This window comes from Carettochelys insculpta, chromosome 5, assembly GCF_033958435.1.
Source record: "Carettochelys insculpta isolate YL-2023 chromosome 5, ASM3395843v1, whole genome shotgun sequence".
Classification (NCBI taxonomy): domain Eukaryota; kingdom Metazoa; phylum Chordata; order Testudines; family Carettochelyidae; genus Carettochelys; species Carettochelys insculpta.
Genome location: NC_134141.1, coordinates 89,460,248 through 89,485,996, shown reverse-complemented (window position 1 = coordinate 89,485,996; position 25,749 = coordinate 89,460,248). Strand labels below are relative to the sequence as shown.

The 25,749-nt window shown below is 39.5% G+C and overlaps 1 protein-coding gene across 4 annotated transcripts in view; it reads left to right on the top strand.

The window, feature by feature from the left end:
* The window catches only part of MAST4 (microtubule associated serine/threonine kinase family member 4), a 403,649-nt gene that overhangs the window by 363,773 nt on the left and 14,127 nt on the right, over window positions 1–25,749 (top strand). For all 4 annotated transcript variants that reach the window (XM_074995485.1, XM_074995487.1, XM_074995488.1 and 1 more), the window contains 11 exons: window positions 773–911; window positions 2,141–2,273; window positions 3,604–3,769; window positions 7,769–7,870; window positions 12,334–12,456; window positions 12,699–12,811; window positions 14,472–14,599; window positions 14,751–14,983; window positions 18,776–18,976; window positions 21,330–21,559; window positions 23,562–23,684. In XM_074995485.1, the coding sequence (XP_074851586.1) occupies window positions 773–911; window positions 2,141–2,273; window positions 3,604–3,769; window positions 7,769–7,870; window positions 12,334–12,456; window positions 12,699–12,811; window positions 14,472–14,599; window positions 14,751–14,983; window positions 18,776–18,976; window positions 21,330–21,559; window positions 23,562–23,684 (1,691 nt within the window). The remainder of the gene's footprint in view (window positions 1–772; window positions 912–2,140; window positions 2,274–3,603; window positions 3,770–7,768; window positions 7,871–12,333; window positions 12,457–12,698; window positions 12,812–14,471; window positions 14,600–14,750; window positions 14,984–18,775; window positions 18,977–21,329; window positions 21,560–23,561; window positions 23,685–25,749) is intronic.

Below are 25,749 nucleotides of genomic sequence, written 5' to 3'. Positions count from 1 at the left end.
CAGTTCAGACCCTTCATGCGTGGCTCCAGCTAAGACTCCCTGCTCATGGCTCTGGCTCAACTCCACGCCCCCCGCCCCGCCCTCACCTGCAGCCCTCACCCACCCCAGGTTCAACCTTCCTGCCCTCCTCACACAGCCCCAACCCACCGCCAGGCTTAACACTCCCCAGCTGCCCCTGACACCAACCACAGGACTTACATTTCAAAAGAAGCTCCAGGCACTCCTGCTGCTTCCACAGCTGTGGAACGTGCATTTCAACAGGGAAAAAAGCCCCCCTCGAAATTTGAGTTCTGAGAGGGTGCCCGGAAATGCAACCGTTGCAAACTTGAGGGACTACTGTACATTGCTGAGAGGGTGTGGGTTTTCCACACTTTTGAGCTGCATAGTTACACCAATGTACATCAGTAACCTAGGTGGAGCCTAACTCCTAATGATGATTATATTTATGGTAGTGGATCAGAATTTAGCCCAAACATTTTTTTTTTTTTTTTGTAAATATCTGGATCTCATTCTGGGTCGAAGATGTATCTATTCTGCTTTAGCACCAGTTTCTCTTTCCTCTCCCTACCAGCAAAAAATGGCTTGGATGAAAATATTTTACAGACTATACCTATAAAACAATATTCAGATAGTGAACATTCAGAATCCTAATCATGCAGTTGGTAAATATATGGAGGTCAATATATGCCTGCACATGCAGTATGCCTTTGTTATGTCTTTGCACCTTAAAATTTAAGATCCCATCTAGAATTGTTTTATTTTGTATTTGCAGGTGGAGACTGTGCTACTTTAATGAAGAATATGGGTCCTTTACCTGTGGATATGGCAAGGATGTATTTTGCTGAGACTGTTCTAGCCTTGGAATATCTGCATAATTATGGAATCGTACACAGGGATTTGAAGCCAGACAAGTAAGAGTCTAGAATATAAACACAAAAAAACCTTTGTCTGAAAATTCGTCAGACATGAAACGTGTAATTTTGCTCTGAAGAAAATTGTCCTTTTTGTTATGAATATTATCCCATACCTTCAGAATTCTCACGTAATAGATTGGTAATATAAGTGAGGTGATTTAGCCAGTATTATGCAGGATGTGTTGATTTTTACAGTCCTTTAGGCGATGGGAAGCTGTAAGGCTAGCATGAGAGAAATACATTAATTTTTCAGGCTGAAATGAAGGATAATGGATTCTGGCCCAGAAGAGCAAGTTTTTCTCTACTAATGCCTCGAAACTTATTTACTGCTGAATATGAAAGGAATTGTACATGCAAACTCTTATAGGTATAAATGGAAGATCTTGCCCTGTGACGCATTTCTGCAGCATTTGAGATTCATGCCCACTGCAGGGGGGAGGAGGAGAGATAAAGGAGGCGACTGCCCCAGGGGCCTGCAATTCAAAAGGGCCTGGAGCTCCTGGGCAGTGCTGAGGACTGGCTTCCCCAGCCCCGCTCCTTCCACCCAATCCCTCCACCCCCATCCCCACTTCTGGATACGCAAAGCAGCCCCTTCCTCCCCCCCTCCCCCACCCACACACACTTTGCCTAGGGGCTCAGTGAGGCTGTTGGCCCCTGCCGGTGGAATTATAATACTTCATGCCTTCTGGAAGTGTAAACTGCATTTTACAGCAAGTTGATGAAATTAAGACAGAACCTGACACATCTTCCGCTAAGTTTCATTGTCGCCTGCTTCAAAACATTTGAATCCCAGATGAGTCTGTCAGAATAATCCACCTGGTACTGTGTATCTGCTGCCCATTAACTTCATATCTGTCAGTTTTCTTCCCCCCTCTCCCCAGCCTTTCTCACATTCAAAATGAATAATACAGTTAATTAATATTTCCTTTTAAAGTGAGAGTCTCTGTGTCTCTCTTCTGGAATGCATGCCATTTCTTCCTGTGCTAACTAACCTATAGTATACTTGTTTTTGGCCTTTATGTGAATCTTTTTAGGGTTCTCTAACTGTTCGGTGTTCAAGCAGAGAGATAAATTATGATTTTTTTAAATCCAGTAATAACATATGTATCATGCATTTGGTAGTTTCCAGGATGCCTCTGTATAACCTGGTAACTTCCTAAATAGTTTTTACAAAGTGCTGTTAAAGCACTATTCTGTGCCTACAATTTTGGTTTGCCTTTTTGCAGTTTATTGGTAACATCCATGGGACATATCAAGCTTACAGATTTTGGGCTTTCCAAAGTGGGGCTAATGAGCATGACTACCAATCTTTATGAAGGTCACATTGAGAAGGATGCTAGAGAGTTCCTTGACAAACAGGTAAGAGATGCTTTGTTTCGTTTCTACACTGAAAAATTACGTAGAGCCCTATTTTTCAATGGGATACTCTGTAATATTACGCATGCTATTACAGGTTGTACATCTCTAGTCAGCAATCTCTCTTCTGGCAACATCAATAATCGGCATGATTTTAAGTTAGTCAGACAACCACTTATGCATGTGGCGAAGTTTCTCATAGTCCCATTAGCTTTGTTTACAGCCAGCAGTCCTGGCTCTCAGTATTTGGTACTGTTATTTAGCTGTAATTTCCCTTTAAATGTCTTCTAATAGCCCAGTAAGCCGTGGAAGTGCTTCTTAAACTTTTTGAGACCACAGAACACCAAACAATAATACTGCTTATGCAGAACACCTATGAAAGGTTTCTTTTATAAAAAAAAAAAAAAGAAAATCTTTGTCAGGCCAAAATATCAAGCAGGAACATATACAGCAAAAACAAAATGTACTAATTTAATCTGATAACATGGCAATGAAGAAGTAATGTATCTGGTTTTAAAAACAGAGAATATATACTTTCAGTACACCATATCAAAAAATGTCAGACACTCGCAGCACACCTAGTTTAAGAAGATCTGTGCTAGACAATAGTGAATTCTAGTGGTTTGGCTATTTCTCTCTTTCAGCACTGGTCAGGACCCGAGGGTGCCAGACTAGAGAGGTTCAACCTGTGCTATTTCTGCACTGGTATTTCGGATGTATTGCTGGTGCACTGCAGTGTTCCATGCTTTTTCTCCCACCCCTGCATTATGAGCTATTAGTAAGATGAACGATCTAATTGTGTTCAAGTGAGATTGTTGGACAGACAAATGGAAATCTGTTTTTATAAGGAATTCAGGAGTCTCAACAGTGTATTTGTGGAACTCATCATGCATTGTACAATCAAGGGTGCTAAAATCTGAGCTATGGCCCATTTCCCTTTAAGCATGCCTCATTACCATTTGCCCACAATCTGTTCACTGTAAAAGTTACTTAAGATAAAACCATCACAACTTTCATGTTAAAATGTATGTTATAAATAAAACAATCACTTTAATTGACTCTTGTGAATAAAAATCAATCTTTTAAAACTTTATTTTTCATAAAATGCATTTTTGCTTACAGTACAATGAATTAATGTAGGTGGTTCATTTTTAGATATGTAATGTAGTGTGAGTTCAATATTATAAATCCTGATGAAAAAGGAAGATTAAAATTCTCCTTGTTTTTCTAAGACTCTACTACATCATGAGAATTACTGGGAAAATTTAAGCAGCATAATTAAGGTTATTAAATTTCACTTGTTTATACCTTTTTTTTTTTTTCTTATTTTTAGGTCTGTGGCACACCTGAATATATAGCACCAGAAGTGATACTGAGACAGGGCTATGGCAAGCCAGTGGATTGGTGGGCCATGGGAATTATCCTTTATGAATTTCTTGTTGGGTGTGTGCCATTCTTTGGAGATACACCAGAAGAGCTATTTGGACAAGTAATCAGTGGTAAGTATCACCATGAAAACTGACTTTCTTAACCTGCTGAAATTAATCACATAATCAAAAAGATATTTAAGAATTTTTACTAAAATTAGCTTTTTTTCAACCAGTTGTGTCAAAGAAAAAAATGGTATCACTCATATTACCATAATACCAGCCATCAATACAATGGTTGAAATTTGAATAAAAAAACTGAACTTGTACTGTAGATCAGAAATGGGTTCAGAAATACATTGTAGACAGCATTTATAAGTACATTTTTTAAAAAGTACCTTGTTTAAACTATTTATGGTTGGACAATCAAATAATTTGACTGTCTCAGTCATTTCAGTAATTGTACCCGAGAAGAAAAGGTTAATATGGACTGCATGTGCTGAAATGGAAAATTGCCTAATGGCACAATGAGGAAATTAACAAAAATGTAATAAAACCCTAAAACTAATGTCTCCCAAATAATAAATAATGAGAGAGAGAGAGAAATTAATTCAATTCACAGATTGTTAATGATTTCATTGATGGTTGTTATAGCGTAATGTTATTTCTGTAACAGCTGTTCTTCTTTCATTTAAAATTCAATAACCTTTTAAATCTTAACCTGCAAGCTGACCCTAAGTATTGTCATGCAGCTTGTGGCAAAAACTAAATGATAATTAAACAAAATCTCTTACTATCCTACCTGCTGTTTTCATAAATTTCCCAAATGTATAGATGTAGATGGCCTCTGTTTAGTGCCAAAAGTTTATCAGAATGACATCTCAGTTACTGAATGTCTCCAAGTCCATTTGACAGTTTGTATAAAAGGTCCACTAGCTAAAGAAGAGCTATTTAGTATGCAGAAAGGTGTTCTGTCATTGTATCACGGTTCTGCATCTCTAACTTTGCAAGTCAGGCATGTTTGTAAACTTTAATGAAGTGGGTTTGTGAATTGCCTGCGGTATATGACCTCTTTATACAATATCCTAGCTGTTTATGGATTTATAACCATGCTGTTTTCTGATGTGATACACCCAGGCCTCAGTGGCAAGGGGAATCAACTGTTTAATTAACACAAGCAGCAAGTGCTGGCTTTGTTCTTGATGCCTTACGGCTGAAATGCATATTCATGTTTTATTTTATCCAAATCAGATTTAAACTGCAGTAGAAGCTTCAGGCAGGCAGGGAAATAACTCATAGTTTTTATTGCCTTTTTACAGACAGACAAACAGAGACACAGACACACACACACCCTTAGGTTGTTGGGAGGGAAAATTTTTTTATAACAATTAAAATATGCATTTTGGAACTTTATATTCAATGTTATATTCTTTTTTGTAAATTAAAGTGACCCATTTTAAATCTGAAGTCCTCATCCAGTAGATATACAAGCTTATGAGTAATTTTCTATTTGTTGCCACTTACTCATTGACCTTGCATGGGTGATTCATAAAAGTATTTGTAAACCAACTGTTTTATCTATCGATCGATGATGGGTAAGTTCAGATGTGGCCTTTTTTTCTTTACCTTTGTCACATTTTCCTTTGTTTGATCGTAATTATTTTATTGAAGTCATTCTTATTGTCTACAGTGAAAATAGCCAGGTCTACATGTATTGCACAGTCATGGAACTTGTTGTAGATTCTAACCTTTGCCACAGTTCTGTTCTCCAGGCTTTCTAGATAAAGTCCTCATACCATTGGAATTAATGGGAAAACTGTTATGAACTTCACAAGGGCCCTAGCTGCACCCTAAGAGTGTGTTCACACTCCTGCCGAGAGGTGTGATGCCTTCTCAGACATATATTCAGGTTAGCTCTCTTCAGGTTACTGCCTAAAATTTGCAGTGTGACCAAGGTGGCTTGGACTAGCCACCTAAGTTTATACTTAGGTTGGGCAGGACTGTACTCTATTAGCTAGTCTGAGCCACTGCCACAGCTACACTGCTGTTTTTAGCACAGTACCTAAAGCAAAGCCAGAACATGCATGTTTACCTGCACTGGGAATCATATCTTGGCTGCTTAGAGCAGAGTTTCCCAAACCTTTCTTGTCAAGCCCATCACTTCAGAGACTCATGTTCTGTGCTTACCCAGTACCCATGGGAGTGGCAAGGATGCTCATATGGAAACTAAGGAAGCCTTCTACTCTCCGCATTGGACAGTGCTTGGTGAGCTAGACAAGCCATGTTCATTTGTCATGTACCTTGGCCTGTGTCCTGAAACATATCTTCTGGCATGTCAGATTACCAAAGTTAGCTCCAGGAACCTGGCAGTCAGTTAGTGCTAATTATATTAGAAGCAAAATCTCTAGCTAAGCATTCATTTTAAAAAGAGAAAGAGAGAGAGAGATCTTTTAGCCCTTAGGATCATGGGAAATCCTCTTGAGAACATGAAACAAAATTAATGTGTGTAGAGGTTGCAGAAAGCCTGAAAGAATGGGTGTGACACTCATGCCTCCATCCTCTCAGTATCTTCCTCTGAAATCTGAATATGGTGATTTCAGTGTAATCTTTGCTAATTATTTAGCATCTTGGTTGATTTACCTAATAGAAAAAAAACAAAACATGTTTCTGCTGTGCTTAACGCAAACACCTAAACTGCCCCTGAGGTCTGCCCAGGTGCCTGAAGTCCCAGTTGCTCCCCGCATCAAGCTGTCAACATCTGTAGCTTCCCTCTGACAGCTTGTATGGTGAATCCATGTGTAGATTAAAACAAATCTGATATTGAAAAGGTGAAAGTGGGCCCTCCTGTTTGAATACCTCAGAGTCAGTTTTTTCTTCACAGAGGCCCTGTGAGGGCAGTACAGTTGTCTCATTTTATAGAGAAGCAGAGTGACTTGCCCTAGGTCACACAGCCTATGGCAGAGCAGGCCCTTGAACCCAGGCCTCCTGTATAGTAGGCTAATGCTGTAACCACTGGACCATCCTTCCTCATTATGGTTTTAATGTTTGTTTTCATATTGAAGTTAATTTAAAGGAGGATTGGGCAGAATTTCTGGTCTGTCTTTATCAAGGTGCTGCACAATCCAGGAGCACAGAAATTGTCAGTCTCGTCATGAGGTACAGAAGACCTTAGTAATAGGCTAATTGAAGTACACTGATAGCTGTTTGGTTTTCTTTTTTTTTTCCTCCTGTCTCTTAAGTAGAAGGGACATAAGGAAAAATATTCCATATTGGCTTGTATCACTTTGAAGTATAGACACCAACTCTGAAGCACCCATGGAAAATATTAGCAGCTGCTTAGCACCCATGGGCAATCAGCTTACACGCGCGTGCGTGCGCACACACACACCCCACGCCTTGCGATCAGCTCTTCCCCATCTCTCTCAGCACTTCCTGCCTAGGATGCAACAGCTGTTCTGAAGCATACCGCCAGTGCTGGGAGCAGGGGTAGGGGAGCAGGGATGGGGCACAGTCCAGGGAAGATGTGGAAACGGGTGGGCTCTGCGGTTAGCCTTGTGGGAGGGGGCGGAGTTAGGGCAGGACCTTAGGTTGAGCAGGGGTTCAGCACCCCTCTGGAAAATTAGAAGATGACACCTGTGATTCAAACCATAAGGGCATATCTTCCAGCCTTCATTCCTGTGAGTAATGACTTCAGTGAAACTGACGTGAGTAAGGATTACATGTGTGAGCAATGGTTGTAGAATCAGGCTAGATGGGTCCATCTTATCAGTAGATGCCAAGAACCGAACTAGAATTTAAACCACAGCAATCTTTTGTGGGAAGAACGGCATAACAGTGTTAAGCACAAATATTTTGTAAACCCAGTTAAACATTTCTGCATGTTGATGTTTTATTAAAAGCTGTTTAAATCACTTTGTTGCAAATAGTAGGACTAATTCAATATCTGAGCTTTGAAGAATAAGAGCAGATTGTGTTGTGTTTGAAAGCAATTAATATGTAACAAAGAACTTAAATAATATGTTGTGTAGGAAACTCTTGTTTCAGTTTGACTAAGCTGACCAGCAGCTACCTAGCATCCTCCATGGTGCTGGAATGGGACTAAAATTCACAAACCACTTTCTTTCATACCAGATGAAATCAACTGGCCTGAAAAGGATGAAGCCCCGCCTCCAGATGCCCAGGATCTGATTACTCTACTGCTCAGGCAAAATCCTCTGGAAAGACTGGGAACAGGTTAGGCGACACTATTTTAAATTTTGCTAATGTGCTAGAAATAGCATCTATATTGAAGATGGCAAGGTTTTTGTTTGCTTTTTTGTTTTGCCCAGGAAGTAAGTAAGTAAGTAAGTAAGTGTGTGTGTGTGTGTGTGTGTAACATGATGCCAAGTCATTAGCGCACAAGTGTCTTTTTCTGGTTGGGTTTTTCTTCTGCTCATTCAGAGCAGTAATAGCGCAGGGGGACAAATACATGCGCTGTTGTCATCTTGTACAGTTCATGTCTTACAGAATTGGTCTCATCTCTTATCTTGTTTCAGTAAATAAAAGAAAAACTTCTCTTGAAGTGTGTACAGTTTTTAACCGCGTGAAAATGACGACTGTTAAAAAGCTTAGTTGCAGAAATAGAGAGCAGTCAGTCAACATACAAGAGCTGCTTCATGGACCACAAATACCGTGGCCTGGTCGATGAGCCCCACCAGCTTCAGGGCACAAGATTGCTGCTTGAACTAATTACTCAAAAATGACAGCCTGAGGTTGGATCTCAGACTGTTTTATTACTTATTCAGTTCTCCTACCTCTGTAAAAAGCAGAATAAAATCAAAAGCGTGAGAAGTTAAGGAAACAAATGCAGAGCAGTGGTCAATTCTCCATCACTGACCATTGTAAAAACAAGGTGGAATGTTTTTCTGAAAGTCTGCTCTAGGAGAGTTCTGGGGAAGTTGTGTGCTAGTACAGGCAGTAAGACTCGGTGATCCCAATGATCTCGTCTCTTAGAATCTATGAAGATAAGCTGCTCCCTACTGCGCTGTGGGCATTCTGGCCCCAATCAGTGCAGTTCGCAAGCCAACCAAGGCTAACATGTAGACTGACATGCAAAGTTGACTGCAGATAAGAGCTGCTCAGTCCCCATAATGCAGCAGTACATATTAAAATCTGATTGTTAGTTCATTTGTGTATGGGACTTATTTTGATGTAAGTTTGGAAGAGGGTCAGTAGTCACAAAGTTGTTGCCAAAGTCAGGGCCATTGTCCAGAGTTTGAAAATGTTCAGTGATGTGCATTATTATGGACTGTCATTTTTTTATGAATATTAAGGACAACATTCTGACTGACCCTACTACAGCCAGGTAGGGGCGTAAGATTGTGAGCCATCTAACATGCCTTTGTGGCCATACTAAATTCCCCAGACTTCGGGTGTGGAAAGAGGTGAAACTCCTCAGCTTTCTTACCCACCTCCAACACATTTGTTAGTGTGAAGTATGCAATGCTAAGTTGAGAACTATGTCAAATAATTCTCCTCTCTCTCCCATATCACAGCCCCATGGAGCAGGCTAGTAATCACAGTTCCTTCCTGTGGCTTCTCCTGAGGCAGAACTGTTTTGTACCACGCTATACATAAGTCATTGTTATAAATAGATGTCTGAAGAGCCAGCGCCAGCTCTGCACTTGATGGGATGATTTTTAGTTTTGTTTTTTAAATAATAGTCATTGTAGACTCCATCACTTTATCTCTTAATTGTTCATAGTAAATGTGTTTTTGCCAGAGTTGCTATTCTATGAGGCACAGACTGAGTCATTATTAGCAGAGTCTCTGTCCCCTCCCCTCAAACGCTCTCTCCCTCCGAAGTGCCGTAATGGTCAGTGTCTCCAAGTGTAACATCTGCGCAATTTATTTTCTAGTTTATTTCTTCAACTGTTCTTGGTCTCTTAAGAGTTGACAATCTGAGAAGGAGAATCCTGCAGCCGCTTTGAAGCTCAGAGGGGTATTTAAAAACGAAAGCAAAGCTTTTAAAGTGTCTAAATCATCTCACAAAAATAGCGGCTACCATGTGATGGCTCCCACAGGGGCACTGGAAAATACTGCTCTGCCACACATTTCAAATGATAGCCTCGTGTACATAATACACATTTAGCTGGCTGAATAATGCTCCATGAAAATATGTAATTGCATATTTACTCAAGAGATTGGAGTGGATTGGTCAGATTGTAATGAAATAAATAGATTTTCTAAAACACGTCCATAAAGAAAATAAAAGGAAAAGAACATTTTATTAATACTGAAACATGGCACAAAATAAGCACATAGCTTCAAGATCAACAGTGGTATTAAATCACTGAACTCTTGCCCATTGCAATTTAAAAAAACAGATTTTGCTTTTGCAGTTCCCATTTTATGCTGTTTGGACTAGTTTCTTGACATTAAACCCAATTTGGTTTTTTAATTTTATTTATTTTAGATGTTTTTTTAAAACCTTCTATGAAGATGTGTTTGGGCTAATCTCTTTCTTCAGAAACCACACAGAGAACCCAAATCACCACTCTCTTTTTTAAAAAAAAAAAAAAAATATATATATATATATAGCCTTACCTAACAATAAGCTGGCATTGTGTCATTAGTTTGGTCTCTTTTTCCTTACCCCAGACTCAAATATACAGATAGGCTACATCTACATGGGTGGCCTCTGTCAACCGAGAAACCTCAGCATTACTTCTGTCGACAGATTGCGTCCACACACAAAAGCAGATTGAAAGCGCAAACTGCTATGTCAATGGAGAGGAGCCAGACTGTCCAGCCCTCTCTCGACAAAATGGCTGACCAGAAACTCTGCAAGCAGGGGTGCCTGGGGAACTGGAAGCCCTCGTTGTTGACAGAAGTGTCTAAACCAGCGCTCTGTTGATAAAACACCATTGACAGAGGCGTTATACCTGACTGAGGAGAGGCACAATGCTGCCAGCTGAACAGCTGTTTGGTTGATTAAACTCTTAACAGGGCGCTTTAACTGTGTAGACGCTCGGTGAGTTTTGTCAACAAAAGCTCGGTTTTGTCTGCAGAAGCTGCCCATGTAGACACGGCCATACTGTTCACCTTTCCAGCAGACCATTTCCCTCTTCTCCCCTAGTCAGCCCGCTAGATCCTGTTTAGAGTGCATCATCTCATGCCAAAAATACTCGGAGAGAAACCTTTTGAAGGCCCATATATTATAAAAAAAGACAAGCTCAAGGACAATGAAATCTATTTTTAAATCCTGTTTTTCGTAACAATTTTTGCCCCAGTGTGAATATGCCATAATTTGGTTAAAATACCTGTTGAATGCCACTCTTGAACCTAAGGAAGTGTGTAGGTGAATACTATATGCTACAGGGTACTGTATGCTTGCTTTCTTAAAACTTCTCGGTGTGACAGACCATTTTTGATGAGGTAAAGGTAGCCAACGTGGTTAAAAGAACCCTGTTGTCCAGTTTTTTCAATCTGTTGTCTACAGTTACACCATTTTCCAGTACTAATACTGCTATTTTCAATTATTGTAAAAGGCATGCTAGGTTGCAAGAATATTATACTTTGCTGTAATGGTACCAAGCCAGTTGAGAAATATTGGGATAGTGTTGTATAGTATATAGCATAATACTGCAGACCCAACAAATCTGTCAGGATTGTACTCAGTTCTAACACTATTGCATTTATTAATGCTGGTGTGCCTTTAAAATGATTTCAGTATTTCTTAGGATTTCACTATTTCTACATTGTACTGCTCAAATCCTTAACAAAATCATAAATCAAAAAAAATTAGAGCTAAAAATAGTAATAAATGAGGAACTGAAAAAAGTAAAGTTGGTCATAAATTCCTGCAGGTTATTTATTATTCAGTTGTCTGTTTTACAGGTTGGTGGTTGTTGTTTTTTTTAAATGTGGTATGTTAGTTTCAAAATTGCTGAAGCAACTGATTCTTTTGAAGCACTAACTACCTGCAGCATTTCTCATAGTTACACAGCCTACTGTACAACAGAGGATAAGAGCTTTGTTGTCGTTGTTCCATTCAGTTTTTTAAAATAATTTTAATGTTATGGTGGTCAGTAAATTACCATGAAAAAAGGCAAAATCTCCTCCAGATAATCCATGCAGTTTTGAGGCTGCTGTTAATCAGAAATAGATGAATTTATTTAAATATTTAAAGCACTTTATGATAAGTGTGCATTAATCCACAGTAAGTTAAATTATGGAGATATTTCAGGGGAACTGCATATTCACACTCCATAAATACCAAACAGGATTCTTAATGATGAACCTTATTACAATGAATGGATAATAAAATCAAAGCAATCCACTCCTTGTTTTAAAGTGCTGCTAAATATACCTTTATATTGAAGAAATGTACATCTTGGCCAGCAACAATGAGTCTCAGGTTCAGCCCAATACGTTTTTTTCATACGTAGTAATTGGACCTGTAAAACCAAGTTTGTCATGGAAAAGCTCACAGAATAATAGGAATACCACAATAGTACAGACATGTCAATGCACAAAAAGATGCTGAAGAAATCTATTTATCCATGATTACGCAGCTAGTTCACTAAACTTCGACATGAAATGGTCACTGTACTTCTCCATGCTAATTAGCATTTTCTTTTACCAAGGGTTGTAGCTTTGAATTAACTGAAATATGTTGTTTAAAAATCACACACGTTTTTCTCTGGCTCCCCCAGGTGGTGCATATGAAGTAAAGCAACACCAGTTCTTTCGATCCTTAGACTGGAATAGTCTGCTGAGACAGAAAGCAGAATTCATTCCACAGCTGGAATCTGAGGATGACACAAGCTATTTTGATAGTATGTATTGTACAAAAATATGATTGACTTTTAGGGAAAATTACTTAATCATCATTGATGTTTACTTTTTTTCTCAGATTGGTATGAAAATACTGCTTATTAGAATCAGTGGAAGCTGCAGCTTATGACTGCCAGTCTGCCATTTCAGGAAAAGTTATTTTAAAAAATAAAATTTTGCTTAATTAAGCCTTGGATTCTGAGTCTTCACGATACATTTAAATAATGTTTCCCCTTCTTTGTAGCTCGTTCTGAGAAATACCACCACATGGAAACTGAAGAAGAGGATGACACAAATGATGAAGACTTTAATCTGGAGATAAGGCAGTTTTCGTCATGTTCACATAGATTTTCAAAAGCAAGTAAATTATTGGTATATGTTTGTGTTACTTTTGTGTGTATATGGTACGTTATTCCCCTATTCAACAATCATGTGGATTTTAAGAGGGATGATACCAGGACAGACCCAATCAAAATTTAGTACAGCACTTGTGAAAACACTAAAACCCTAGAGAATATCATTGAAAGTAATTTTTGAACAATGCTATAAAATTCAGAAGTTTACTTTGTGTTAAATACTGACAGCCTTTTTCACCAGCTAATTTTCATATATTTTGTGCTAGCAGTTTACTAAGGGTCTGAGAGAGAATTATAGAGAGAAGGATCTTTCCCAGATGATCATTTGATTGAAACAGTAATACAGAGAAGAGCTGTGAAGTAGTAGATACAATAAAAAAGCACAACGATTGGTTGGGATGGGTTAGGTTATCTTGCTCCTCAATTTTTGTTTTCTTAGTTGTGTAGATTTTTAGAGCACATTCTGGGTGGCTTGAATGAGGCAGTCTTGGGAATTCAAAGAGGAGATTGCAGTTATGAAATGAAAGACGATTCGGACCTGTTCAATAGTGGGAAATTGGAAACCAGACAGAGTTTGGAGATGTTCTGCAAGAAAAAACAGCAACCAATAATTGGTTAGAGAATTGAATGTCTTATATAATGGGCTTTTTATCTGAAATGACGGCCGGCATTGAGTTTCGAAAGCTTTCCTTAAAATATATTTACTGTGCACCTTCTTCAGATACTGCTGTTTTTGCCAAAAAATTTCATTAAAATCCAAAGCCAGTGAAGGGAAAGAAGATGTACATTTGTATTCTGTTCATCTTGGTTCATATTTTTAAAGTATACACACCCCTATACAATAGAAACTATGCTAGACTGGAGGAGTGGGATAGAAGTCACTGCAGCAGCTCATTGTCCTACTATGTGAACTCTGTCCGGAATTAGCAGTAGGAACCCAATTCAAAGAGAGAGGACTGATTGAGTTCTTAATCTCCTCTTAAGAGGTGTTTTTTCATCATTTTGTAAGAAGTTAACCTACAGGAGTAGCTGGATATCCTGAAACTTGCCCATATGTCATTGTCTGTGTCTCTGGCTATGGCTTAAAGGCTGTAGAACACACAACTGTAGACACTCTCAATATGCAGTTTGCCAGCTGAGCAACTGACTTTTTATAACAGGGATTTTTTTTTTCCCTAAATCTTTTAGCCAAGTAATTTATTCTCATCTTCACAGTTGATTCCAATTCATTTTTTCTGCTTCCCACTCCAGATTGGTGGCTATTAAATCACTAGCTTGGAGGGTTGTTCTTTTTGATTGACTTTATGGTTTAGAAGTAATCTAAGAATGTACATTGATCCTTTGACCTAAAAGCCCAAGAGCATCTATGGATTTTGTTTGGAAACTTGGAGTTCACACAGAGAAGTGGGGAGAGAAAACTGATGGATTCATAACTAAAAGATGTTATTCATGACCCTGTAGCTGAGGCACCAAGCAAATAAAATTGAAAGGCATTTCAAGAACACAGACTCACAGAATTTAAACCTAAACCATCTCAGTCCTTTTAAACGCCAAGGCAATGCACAAATATTTAGAACACCTAGGGCCCTATATTAGATGTTTTTCTGAAACTCAGTTTGTTTCAAATGTATGTTAATAATGTAATTTTTTTTCTATAATAGGTTTTTAGTAGCATAGATCAAGTAACTCGAAATCAAGGTGAAGAAAAGGAAGATACGGCAGAAAAAGCAAAAAATGTGACATTGCCATCTGTGGAGTCTTTGAGCTGGAGTTCCGAATATTCTGAAATGTGAGTACAAACAGCTGTCAGTGAAAGCTCAAATTCAAGCTGCCAGCCATTCATTAGTGATTGTTTAGTAGCCAGTCAGGTCCACTACAACTGGCCTCCACTTTAAAAGTATCATTAAGCACAATTTATATAAATGCCGTTTTAAATTCAGGCAACAGCTATCTACATCCAACTCCTCTGATACTGAAAGTACCAGGCAGAGACATAGTTCGGATTTCCTGCCGAAATTGGCCATATCCTCTGAGGGGGATCAAGATGAAGCCACCTGCTCAGGAGGATCCCGGCAGGAGCAAGAAAAGGCTGCTGCTTTAAATGAGGAGGCTGCTCAGGATGAGCCTGAGGTCACTACTCCAGCAAGTACCATCAGCAGCTCAACACTATCAGGTGAGGATCTTAACTTTACTATGCTGCAGGAAAGAGAAAAAGCTGATAGACTCCCTCCCTTGCATCTATCTGTCTAACTATGCTCCTGTCTCCCTCCTTCCATTTGCCACCAAAGCCCTCAAGTGCAGTATTCCCTGGAAGTTGTGTGGCCGCTCAGGAGAGAGTCACATGCTCCCCAGCTGATGAGCAGAGGGCCCACAGCTGTGGTTTTTTTCTACTGGTTGTGAATCTTCAAACATGCCTCGATGCATGTAAAAAAAAATTTTTTTCTGTACAAGGATGGAAAAGATTAGATGGAACATTGTTTGAAAGTACTGTATATTCCTGCTGCCAAGCCTTGTCCAGCTCTTCCTCAGCTCCCTGCTTGAGTCTGTCCAATCTGGTGTCCTCCTTCTGTAGTCACTTAAACCGTTCACAACAAATTCACAAATTACTACTCCTATTTACCTGCTGAAAACCAATTTTTTCTACATATATTTCTCTTTAGTTGTTTCAGCTCTGTTTTTCTCAGGTTTTCTTACTTGGTGTGAGATCTCCTTTACCTGTTCTTTCCTTGTAATATGGGTTCAGAAGTTTTAAGAGAAGAAATCACAGAAGTTAAAAATAAGGTTCTGTGTGCATGTGGTTGGTGGTAGTAATATACAGACCAATACTAGATGTAAATCAAAATTGTTTGCCTACTTTTTTTTTAAACCATAGTATGATAGAGTATTAGAACCAGAAGGAACCTCGAGAGGTCAGTAAATCCAGTCCCCAGCACTCATGGCTGAATTAAAACAATCCCTGTGGGAGGTTTTTGTCTGCTGTCTCTTAAAAATTTTGTATGATAGAGATTCCACAACCTCCCTAGGCAACGTATTCCAGTATTTAACCACCTTGACAGGAAGTTTTTTCTAATATCCAACCTAATCCTCCCTTGCTGCAATTTAAGCCCATTGCTTCGTGTCCTATCATCAGAGGTTAACGAAAACAATTTTTCTCTCTCCTCCTTTTAAGTACTGGAAAGCTGATATCATGGCCCCTCTCAGCCTTCTGTTTTCCAGAATAAACAAACACAGTACTTTGAATTTTCCCTCACAGGTCATGTTTTCTAGACCTATAATAATTTTAACTGCTTTACTCTGGACTTTCTCTAATTTGTCCACATCCTTCCCGAAATGTGGCACCCAGAATTGGACATAGTGCTCCACTTGAGGCATAATCAGCACAGAGTAGAATGGAAGAATTAACTTCTCATGTTTTGTTTAACAGTCCTTTTAATGCATCCCAGAATAATAATGCTTTTTTGCAGGAGTGTCACACTGTTGATTCTTATTAAGCTTGTGGTCCATTATGATTCCTAGATCCACTTCTGCAGTATCTCATCCTAGACAGTAATTTCCCATTTTGTATGTTTGCAACTGTTTGTTCCTTCCTAAGTGAAGTACTTTGCACTTGTCCTTACTGAATTTCATCCGGTTTATCGCAGACTATTTCTCCAGTTTGTTCAGTTCATTTTGAATTAAAATCCTATCCTCCAAAACACTTGCAGTCCCGCTCAGTTTAGCATCATCCACAAACTTTATAAGCATATTCTGTATGCCATTATCTAAGTCATTGATGAAGATATTGAACAGAACCTGTCCCAGAACTGATCCGTGCAGAACCCCACTTATTATGCCCTGCCAGCATGACTGTGAACTAGTGATCACTCTCGGGGAATGGTTATTCAATTAGTTTTGCACGCACCTTTATAATAGCCCTGTCTGGGTTATATTTCCCTGATTTGTTTATAAAGTCACATGAGACTGTATGAGACTGTGAAACTAATAGAGACAATGGATTTCAGGAAGGCAGATTTTGGTAAATTCAGAGCTGGTAGGTAAGGTCCCATGTGAAGCAAGACTAAGAGGAAAAACAACTAAAGTGGGCAGTTTTTCAAAGGGGCACTTTTAAGAGCCCAAAAGCAAGCTATACCGCTGCACATTAAATATGGAAAGTATGGTAAAAAACCACCTTGCGAGCAAAACACGAGAAGTCATTTTTCTGCTCCACTTAGCGCTGATTAGGCCTCCATTGGAGTATTATGTCCTGTTCAGGCACTACATTTCAAGAAAGATGTGGGAAAATTGGAGAAGGTCCAGAGAAGAACAATAGGAATGATTAAAGGCCTAGAGAACATGAGCTATGAGGTAAGACTGAAAGAACTGGGCTTGTTTAGTTTAGAAAAGAGAAGACTTAGAGGAAACATGATAGTGATTTCCAAGTGCCTAAAGGAGGGTTACAAGGATGAGAGAGAAAAATTGTTCTCCTTGGCCTCTGAGGGTAGGACAAGAAGCAGTGGGCTTAAACTCTGCAGCAAAGGGGGGTTAGGTTGGACAATAGGAAAAAACTTTCAAAATGTTAGGGTGATTAAACATTGGAATAAATTGTGTAGGGAGGTTGTAGTATCTCCATCACTGGAGATATTTAAGAGTCAGTGAGACAGACATCTATCAGGGATGGTCCAGGTGATGTTTGGTCCTGCCATGAGGGCAGGGGACTGGACATTATGACCTCTCGAGGTCCCTTCCAGTTCTAGTGTTGTATGATTCTATGACTGTATCAGGTGCTTTACAAAAGTCTAGCTATACCCCATCTACCTCTTTTCTCTTGTCCGCAAGGTTTGTTGCACTGTCAGAGAAAGCTACCGTGGGGGACTGATGTGATTTGTTCTTGACAAGTCCATGCTGACTGTTGCTTAATCACCTTTTTATTGTCCAGATATTTCCAAATGAGGTCTGTAACTATTTGCACCGTTATCTTTCCTTGCACAGAAGTTAAGATGACTGTCCTGTAATTTCCTGTATAGTTCCGCCCCCCTCCCTTTTTTTTTTTTAAAATAGTGGGGCACTATATTTGCCCTTTTCCTATCTTCTGGAGTCTTTCCTGTCTTTTATGACTTTTCAGAGACATAGCTAATGGTGCAGATAGCTCCTCAGTGTCAGCTCCTTGAGTATTTTAGGATGCATTTTGTCAGGCCCTTGTGACTTTAAGATATGCACTTGTCATTTAAATTAGAGAATATATTTTTATTTGCTCTACAAACTGTCAGAGCAGGGATATTCTTTGTGAATATTTGAGCTTTTCTAAGTGTCCATCCCAGAAAGTGACTGAATTCTCTTGCATCCACCACCGTACGTGTGAGCAGGTGTTTTTGCAGATGGATCAGCTAGTGCAAGGTTTGTTTATTGTTTTAAGTGGCAATATCCTCTCTGCACAGTCAGTAGTATCTGAGATAGAAAGAATGATGCTATCATAAATAACCAAGTAATCACTGTGCCTTTGAGTCTTATATTGGCAACTGTTGTACTCCCCGTACTTTGTTTAAACGCCCAACCCATCCACCCATTCAAAATTTAGAAATGGAATCTTCCTTGGTGCTTTACTACTTCCCTTGGGCGTGTTTTTCTTTTGTTGTTGGAAAATCTGAGCAGACCCACACTCATCTCCCATTGACCTTAGTTGGAGTCCTACATGTAGAATACCTGCCCAGTTAAGTCCCGTCCATGCTACCAACATGCTTCACATTTTATTTAAATGTAAGTATGTCAATGAAGTGAAATCATGTCAGCTATTACTTTACCTTACCCTGTTCACCTTACCCTGTTGACCTTTGTAAAAACCTGTAATTCTTTGCTGTCATTTTTATTTTGCCCCTAATACTGTGTGAACTTGTGGATAAAAATACATATTCCCACCTTGCTACTGTATTGTTTTTCTCTCCTGACCCCCAGTTTCCCTCAATGTGTTTATCCCTTCTTCTTTGTACAGTTGGCAGTTTTTCAGAGCACTTAGATCAGATGAATGGAAGAAGCGAGAGTGTGGACAGTGCAGATAATTCCTCAAAGCCATCCAGCGAACCTGCTTCTCATATGGCTCGTCAGCGATTAGAAAGCACAGAAAAAAAGAAAATATCTGGAAAAGTCACAAAGTCCCTGTCTGCCAGTGCTCTGTCTCTCATGATTCCAGGAGGTAGAGATAAATCTATTAGCATGACATTTTGTGACTTGTGCATAATCTATGTGAAACATGATCTAAATACAAGATTTCTTGAATCCAAGATGAAATTTCCTTTATTTCTCTTGTTTACCTACAAGCCTATGGTTATTCTCAAAGGTCAATCAGTGGAGCATTCCATGTTTCGATCTTGTTTTCTTTCCTTCATACTCCAGGAAGTAAACTAAAGTGTATTCTAAAAGTGTATATTTTGTCTTTATACTAGATTAAAAGTTAAAGCTGATCTGAAGCTCTCCAGGATCCAGATCAGAATTTCACAGTTGGTCCCTCTCTGTGTAATAGGCCAAATTCAAGCTGGGGCTAGCCCTGTACTTTAAGGGGGAGATTTTTCACAAGTAGGACTGGATCTCTGCTTTCAGCCTGGATACGTGCCCGTTTCAGCTCAGTATATCAAGCGTGATATCTGAATATCTGTTAGTCTGGTAATCAAACAGCTGCACTTGCTGTACAAGTGAAGAGATGGATTTGACAATAGCTGCAGCAGGGGGCCCTAGTCGTCAAACCGGTGGAGAGTTGTGTATATGGTAAACATGTTATGCATGGCCTCCTAAGGTAGGAGAAAAGATGTCCTCGTAGTCTGGCAAAGGGTGTAAATAAAAGAAAGAACTCCCACCCTTTTCGAGCACCAGTGTGGAAAAAATTGTGTGTGATAGCACAGTGCTTAAATACAAATGCTGAGGGGAGGCAAAAAGCCACCCACCTTCACTGCAAAGGGTTCCCATGCACCACTTCATGTCGTCTTTCTCTATTTGCCTGTTCCACCCACTGGTCTTTGTTCAGATTTTCTTTTTTGAGGAGTTCATATAATCGGCACTATTTGGGCACATTCGATTAGACGTTACAGAAGGCAGAGAGGCAATGATCAGGTAATTTACACATCCAGTTAGCACAGGACGACCATATCTCCCTCTCCCAAATACAGGGAGGGGCAGCTCCTCCCAGCTCCACCAAGCTCTGGGGAACTGGGAAGGAGGTGGCAATCCCCAGTACTCCCAGGGAAGTGCCAGCCGCCGGCTCTCCCCCAGAGCCGCGGGAAGCAGCAGGGATGCAGAAGCTACCCACGCTCCCCCCACTTCCCCAAGGCTCAGGGAAGCGATCTAATGCTCTCTGGCCCTCAGCTGCTGGCAGAGAAGGCCCAAATACAGGACAATTAGTCCCTTTTAAAAAATAAGTAGGTACACCTTTTTGGTGTCCCAAATATGGGACAGGTGGTCGCCCTATGTTAGCACTCAGTTGCAAGTAATTTTATATTGGACATCTCGTAACACCTGATGCAAGAGGGGTTTAATAGTTTAAAGATGCTGCAGATTGAATTGTTACTACTCAAAAGCGTTAAATCAAGTTTCTTTAATTTTAAATGGCAATGAAATCACACTGTATTCAAAGTTTAGGCATAATGTACTTTAGAAGTTTTGTCAATGTAGTTATAAAACAAACTCCTCCTAGTGTGGATGCAGCTTGATTTTTTTCAAGCTTGTACAAGTTCTTGAGCAAATAATCTGTGCTAGCAAAAGCATTTTTATCACAGTAGATCTGTGTCTATCCTAGGGCTTTTGTCAGCCATCTGTTGCCATAAAATTGCACCGCTACACAGCATTGTTATACTGACAAAACCTAAATATATGGCCTTACTACTTAACCTATCAGGACAAAAATGGTAGTGGTTTGCTGTGGCAATGTCAACTTGTTCTTTTAAGTAGAAACTAAAATTAATGGTTTTGATTACAATGTTGCAAACTTAACTTGGGATAATCAGAAAAGTTACCTAAAATCCAGTTCCATGAGTCTTTTTTGCTAGTAGACGGTTCTGTTGTTCTGGGTCCACAAGTCATCGTGATAAATTTGTTGTCAAAGTTCATGGCAGTCCTTCTATGTGTTGGGAAATAGACTCAGGACTTATTTTTCTAAACAAAGTCTTTCTTGAATCATTTTTTTCCCCATTTATTTAAAAAAAAAACCAAACAGTCCATCTTGAGAGTTGAAAGAGTCAGTCAGAAACAAAACTGTACATTTGGTAGAAGAAAAAAATCTGTTCCGAGAATAGATTATAATTTCAAACGTCTGGTGATGTGTTATAAAAGCTAAATAAGATAGACTTTATAAATATATTGGAAATAATCTGGGTGTCATTTTAATATTGATCATAAAAGTGAAGTGTTTTGTTCTTAACAATGTATGCATCATTAAATGTCTCTCTTTATGCTATAAATCTTTATCCAGTTTACTAAAGTTAAAATTGTCATTGTTTTGATCTGGTATGTTGGTATACAATCTGAATGTGTTCTAAGAGGAACTTTATCTGTTTCAGATGTGTTTGGTGTTTCTCCTTTGGGAAGTCCTATGTCCCCACATTCCCTTTCTTCAGATCTTTCATCCTCCAGAGATTCTTCCCCTAGCCGTGATTCTTCAGTTGCTTCTGCAACCCCTCATCAACCTATATTAATTCACAGTTCAGGAAAAAAGTATGGTTTCACAATCCGAGCAATCAGAGTCTATGTGGGTGATAGTGATATCTACACAGTGCACCATATTGTTTGGGTAAGAATAAAATTTCCCTCAACAGTTCTCACAGCAGAAAGTATGAAGCTGATGTATTTGCAGTTAAAATCCTTTCCAGGTTGAATCAGCTCATCGAACAGAATTGTAGGATTGGAAGAGCGATCAGAAGGTCATTGAGTCCAACCCCCTGCTAAAAGCAGGAGCAATCCCAACTAAATCATCCCAGTCAGGGCTTTGTCAAGCCAGATTTAAAACCTCTAGGGATGGAGATTCCACCAGATCCATAGGTAACCCAGTCCAGTGCTTCACCATCCTCCTAAAGAAATAGTGGTGCGGTTTTTTTTTTGGTTTTTTTTTTTTTTTTAAATATCCAGCTTCAACCTCCTACACTGCAATTTGCAACCATTGTTCCTCCTTGTGTGATTTGTCATGACTGAAAGCAGCTTCTCTCCCTCCTCTTAAGAATCTCCTTTCAGGTAGTTGAAGACTACTCTCAAATCACCCTTCACTCTTCTATAGACTAAATAAGCCAAAATCACTCAGCCTATCCTCATAAATCATGTGTTCCAGCTCCCTAGTCATTTTGTTGCCCTCTGCAGGCTCTCTCCAGTGAGACCACATTCTTTCTGTAATGGAGAGCCCAGAATTAGACACACTATTCCAGATGTGGCCTCACCAGTGCCTAATTAGGGGGAATAATCACTTCTCCAAGTGGTTTTCTGCCAAACTGCTGCTTAGCCAGGTCCCCAGCCTGGGATTCCTGGGATTCATCTGTCCTTGCTGAACCTTGTCAGATATCTTTTAGTCCAGTCCTCCAGTTTGTCAAGGATATTTCGTAGATAGGATGTCCACTTGCATGTTGTCCTTATTTAAAGAGTGTCAGGCAATCTGACAAATTATTTTCTTAAATTCTATTCGTGCTTGTGCAGAAGACCACCATGAAACCCTTGTAATCTCTGATTCACATGAGGTCTTTTGTTATTTTAAATAAGTCTTAAATGCTGGTTGAAGTTCAGCTTGATCTTCAATACAGTGAATCATGACATCCCATGACAATTTGTGTGTTGCTTGCTTAAGATGTATTAGTTATATAAGGTAATTACATACACAGTTTGTTTATATAACTAGTTGAATTCAGTGCATGTCAATGCACGTGTGTGTAGTTTATTGTAATAGCCACAATTAGAATAACTTAAATATGAGTATTTACTTCTGGGTTATATACTCTCTTCTGGTCACTACTGAACTAGTCAAAGGATGGGATATTGGTTGCTCCTAATTCATTGACATTCACTTTCTTGGAAAAATAAATTAACTAAAAGATTTTGAGAGAAATTTTGCTGGAGTTTTTAAATTGAATGGCACTTGTTGTCTCATTCCTTATTTTAGATTATTGCAATGTTTAACTTTGCAAATAGATGCAGTACAGATACAGCAGCATGCTCTTCACAAAGTTTCCATCCCTCACCATTTGGATTCAGTGATTTGATATGTCCATACCAGATATAAACCTTCCTGAACTTTTTTCTTCTGTGAGGGAGGAAGAAGGCATGTATAGAAACTTGAGTCTTGATCTGTATATGCAAATAATTATCATTTATTATTGTGGTTTCAAGTAAATATCTTAAACTTGAGCTTTCCTGAACTTTGACATTGAAAATCTGGTTCTGCATCTGAATTCTCAGTGTTAGCAAGTGAGTCACTCAGGCTTTTTTTAAAAAAAAAGACAAAAAAAACCGAAACAACTCAGGCCAGGAATAATATAACCCACTGAAGTCAGTGAAATGATTTCAGTGGATGTTGTAGCAATGTGAGCTATAAAACTTGGACACAAATGAATATTTAAAGATGGCATGGACTGTCTGAATTCCTCTTTCTGGTCCTGCATAAATCCACCAGGCTATTTCAATGTATTCTACTGTTTGAAAGTCTAAAGTTTGTGTACAGATAATTAGTTCATAAAACAGAGCACTGTTTGGAAGGAGGAGGATTACCACCACTCTGTTTTGTTCAAAGAATTCTCTCTCTCCCTTAACTCCAGAACGTGGAAGAGGGAAGCCCAGCTTATCAAGCAGGCCTAAAGGCTGGGGATCTGATCACACACATCAATGGAGAGCCAGTTCATGGGCTTGTTCACACTGAAGTCATAGAGCTGTTGCTGAAGGTACAGTGATATTTTTTGTGACCAGCATGGTATTTTCATTCATATTTTACACCCTACCTGTCTGGCTTATGTAGCCCTTTCATTCCAAGTTGAGTTGTTATCAGAACATTTAGTGCCTGTACAGATCCTAAACTGATAGTTTGACAGATCTGGAAAAAGCCACCGAATCCGTAAGCACCCCCGTGCCTTTGATTTCTATGCTAGCACTTGATCATAGAACAGCTGCTTGAGTAGAACTCTTCTCCCACCTCACCCCCAGCACATAACCTTCATAGACTTTGAAAAAGCCTCTGACAGCACTGATACAGGTAATTTGTGGAAACTGCTGCCACACCATGGCATCCCATCCAAAATTTTAACCTGATCCATTCAACATAAAACCCTTGATAAGCCTAGTTGTTCACAATGGTGTCTTGACAGAATCCTTCAGCATACTCTCAGGAGCACGACAAGAGTGCCTATTGTCACCTTTCCTGTTCTTGATCACAGTGGACTGGATTAGGAGCAGAACAACAGATGGCCATCAATAAGGCAGTCGGTGGACACTTTTCAAATAGCTAGAGGACATTGATTTTTGCTGACGATGTTGCCCTCCTTTCATATCAACATGAAAGCATGGAATTAAAGGTTGCAACACTAGACAAAACTGCCTCAGTGGCTGGATTGAGCATTAACAATGGAGGGACCAAGACAATGAGGATCAAACAATATAGCAACACTGCCATTAGACTGGGAGGGGATGGCCTGGAAGATGGGGAGCACTTCACCTACTTGGGGAGTATTATGGGCAGAGATGGAGGAACAGACAAGGATATCAATGCCAAGATATGCAAAGCAACAGCTGCATTTGAGACTCTTTGTCCCATATGGAGATCACAGACAATATCTGTGAAGACAAAACTGCAGATCTTCAACACAAATATGAAGAATGTGCTCTTGTATGGATGCGATACCAGGCATACTCAAGTCTTCAAATTGTGAGTTACAGACATACATAAACAGATGCCTGAGGGAAATCCTTTGCATGAAATGGCAAGACTTTGTCACAAATGAGGAGCTTTGGAACAGAGCAGGACAAGAACCACTTGATGTTCAAATCAAGAGAAGAAAGTGGGGATGGCTAGGCCATGCTCTCAGAAAACCATCAACCAGCATATTCCTTCAAGCCCTCAAATAGAACCCGCAAGTAAAACACAAAAGAGGAAAACCTTGGAAAATATGGAGATGGTCTGCTGAGACTGAAGGGGCTGCATGCAACCCTAGACAGCTAGTAATGCAGCCCCACAAGATCGTAAACTTTTAACATTATTACGTGATTTATGTACATTAACTATATTACATATTTTATATGTGGCCCAAGACAATTCCTCTTCACTCGGTGCGGCCCAGGCAAGCCAAAAGGTTGGACACCCATGCTGCAGGACAACAACTGGGGTACGCCTGGAGTCATCTAGAAGTTTTTTCTTGAGACAGTGAAGTGGAGGACACTTGTAGATGACCTGTGCTCCACTGGGAGTACAAAGGTTTAAGTAAAGTAAGTCACTCGAGGCTGCTACTGATGTAGCAGGTAGGTAGGAGTACTTTCAGGATACTAACATATTCACATTCAGCATCCCAGCTCCTTCAAAAGTGAAGATAATGTACTGGGGAAATAGGAAAGCATAGTTCCTTTAATGTAATTAATTACAGTTTCTTTTGATTCATAGGGTGTATTTGTGTGTGCGTGTGTGTGTGTGCTATACATCATAGTTCTGCTTAGAATGTGCCCATTTAAAAATGGAACCTGTAGAGAGAACTCCAAAAGAAAGCAATTAAATAACAAAAATCTCCTGTTTTTTAAGATTAAGAAAGAAAAGTGGGGATCATTAAGTCTCAAAAGTAGATTTGCCCATATATTCCGGTATACCATCTGAGGCTCTGATCCTGCAGTTGGATCCATATGGACAGACCCTTGTACCTGCAGACAGCTCAATTGGGGTTCTGCAAACACAGACTAGGGCTTGCTTTATATCTTTTTATATTCCTTTTTCCCTAAAGGCTTCACAACATGGTTAACTTTTTCAGT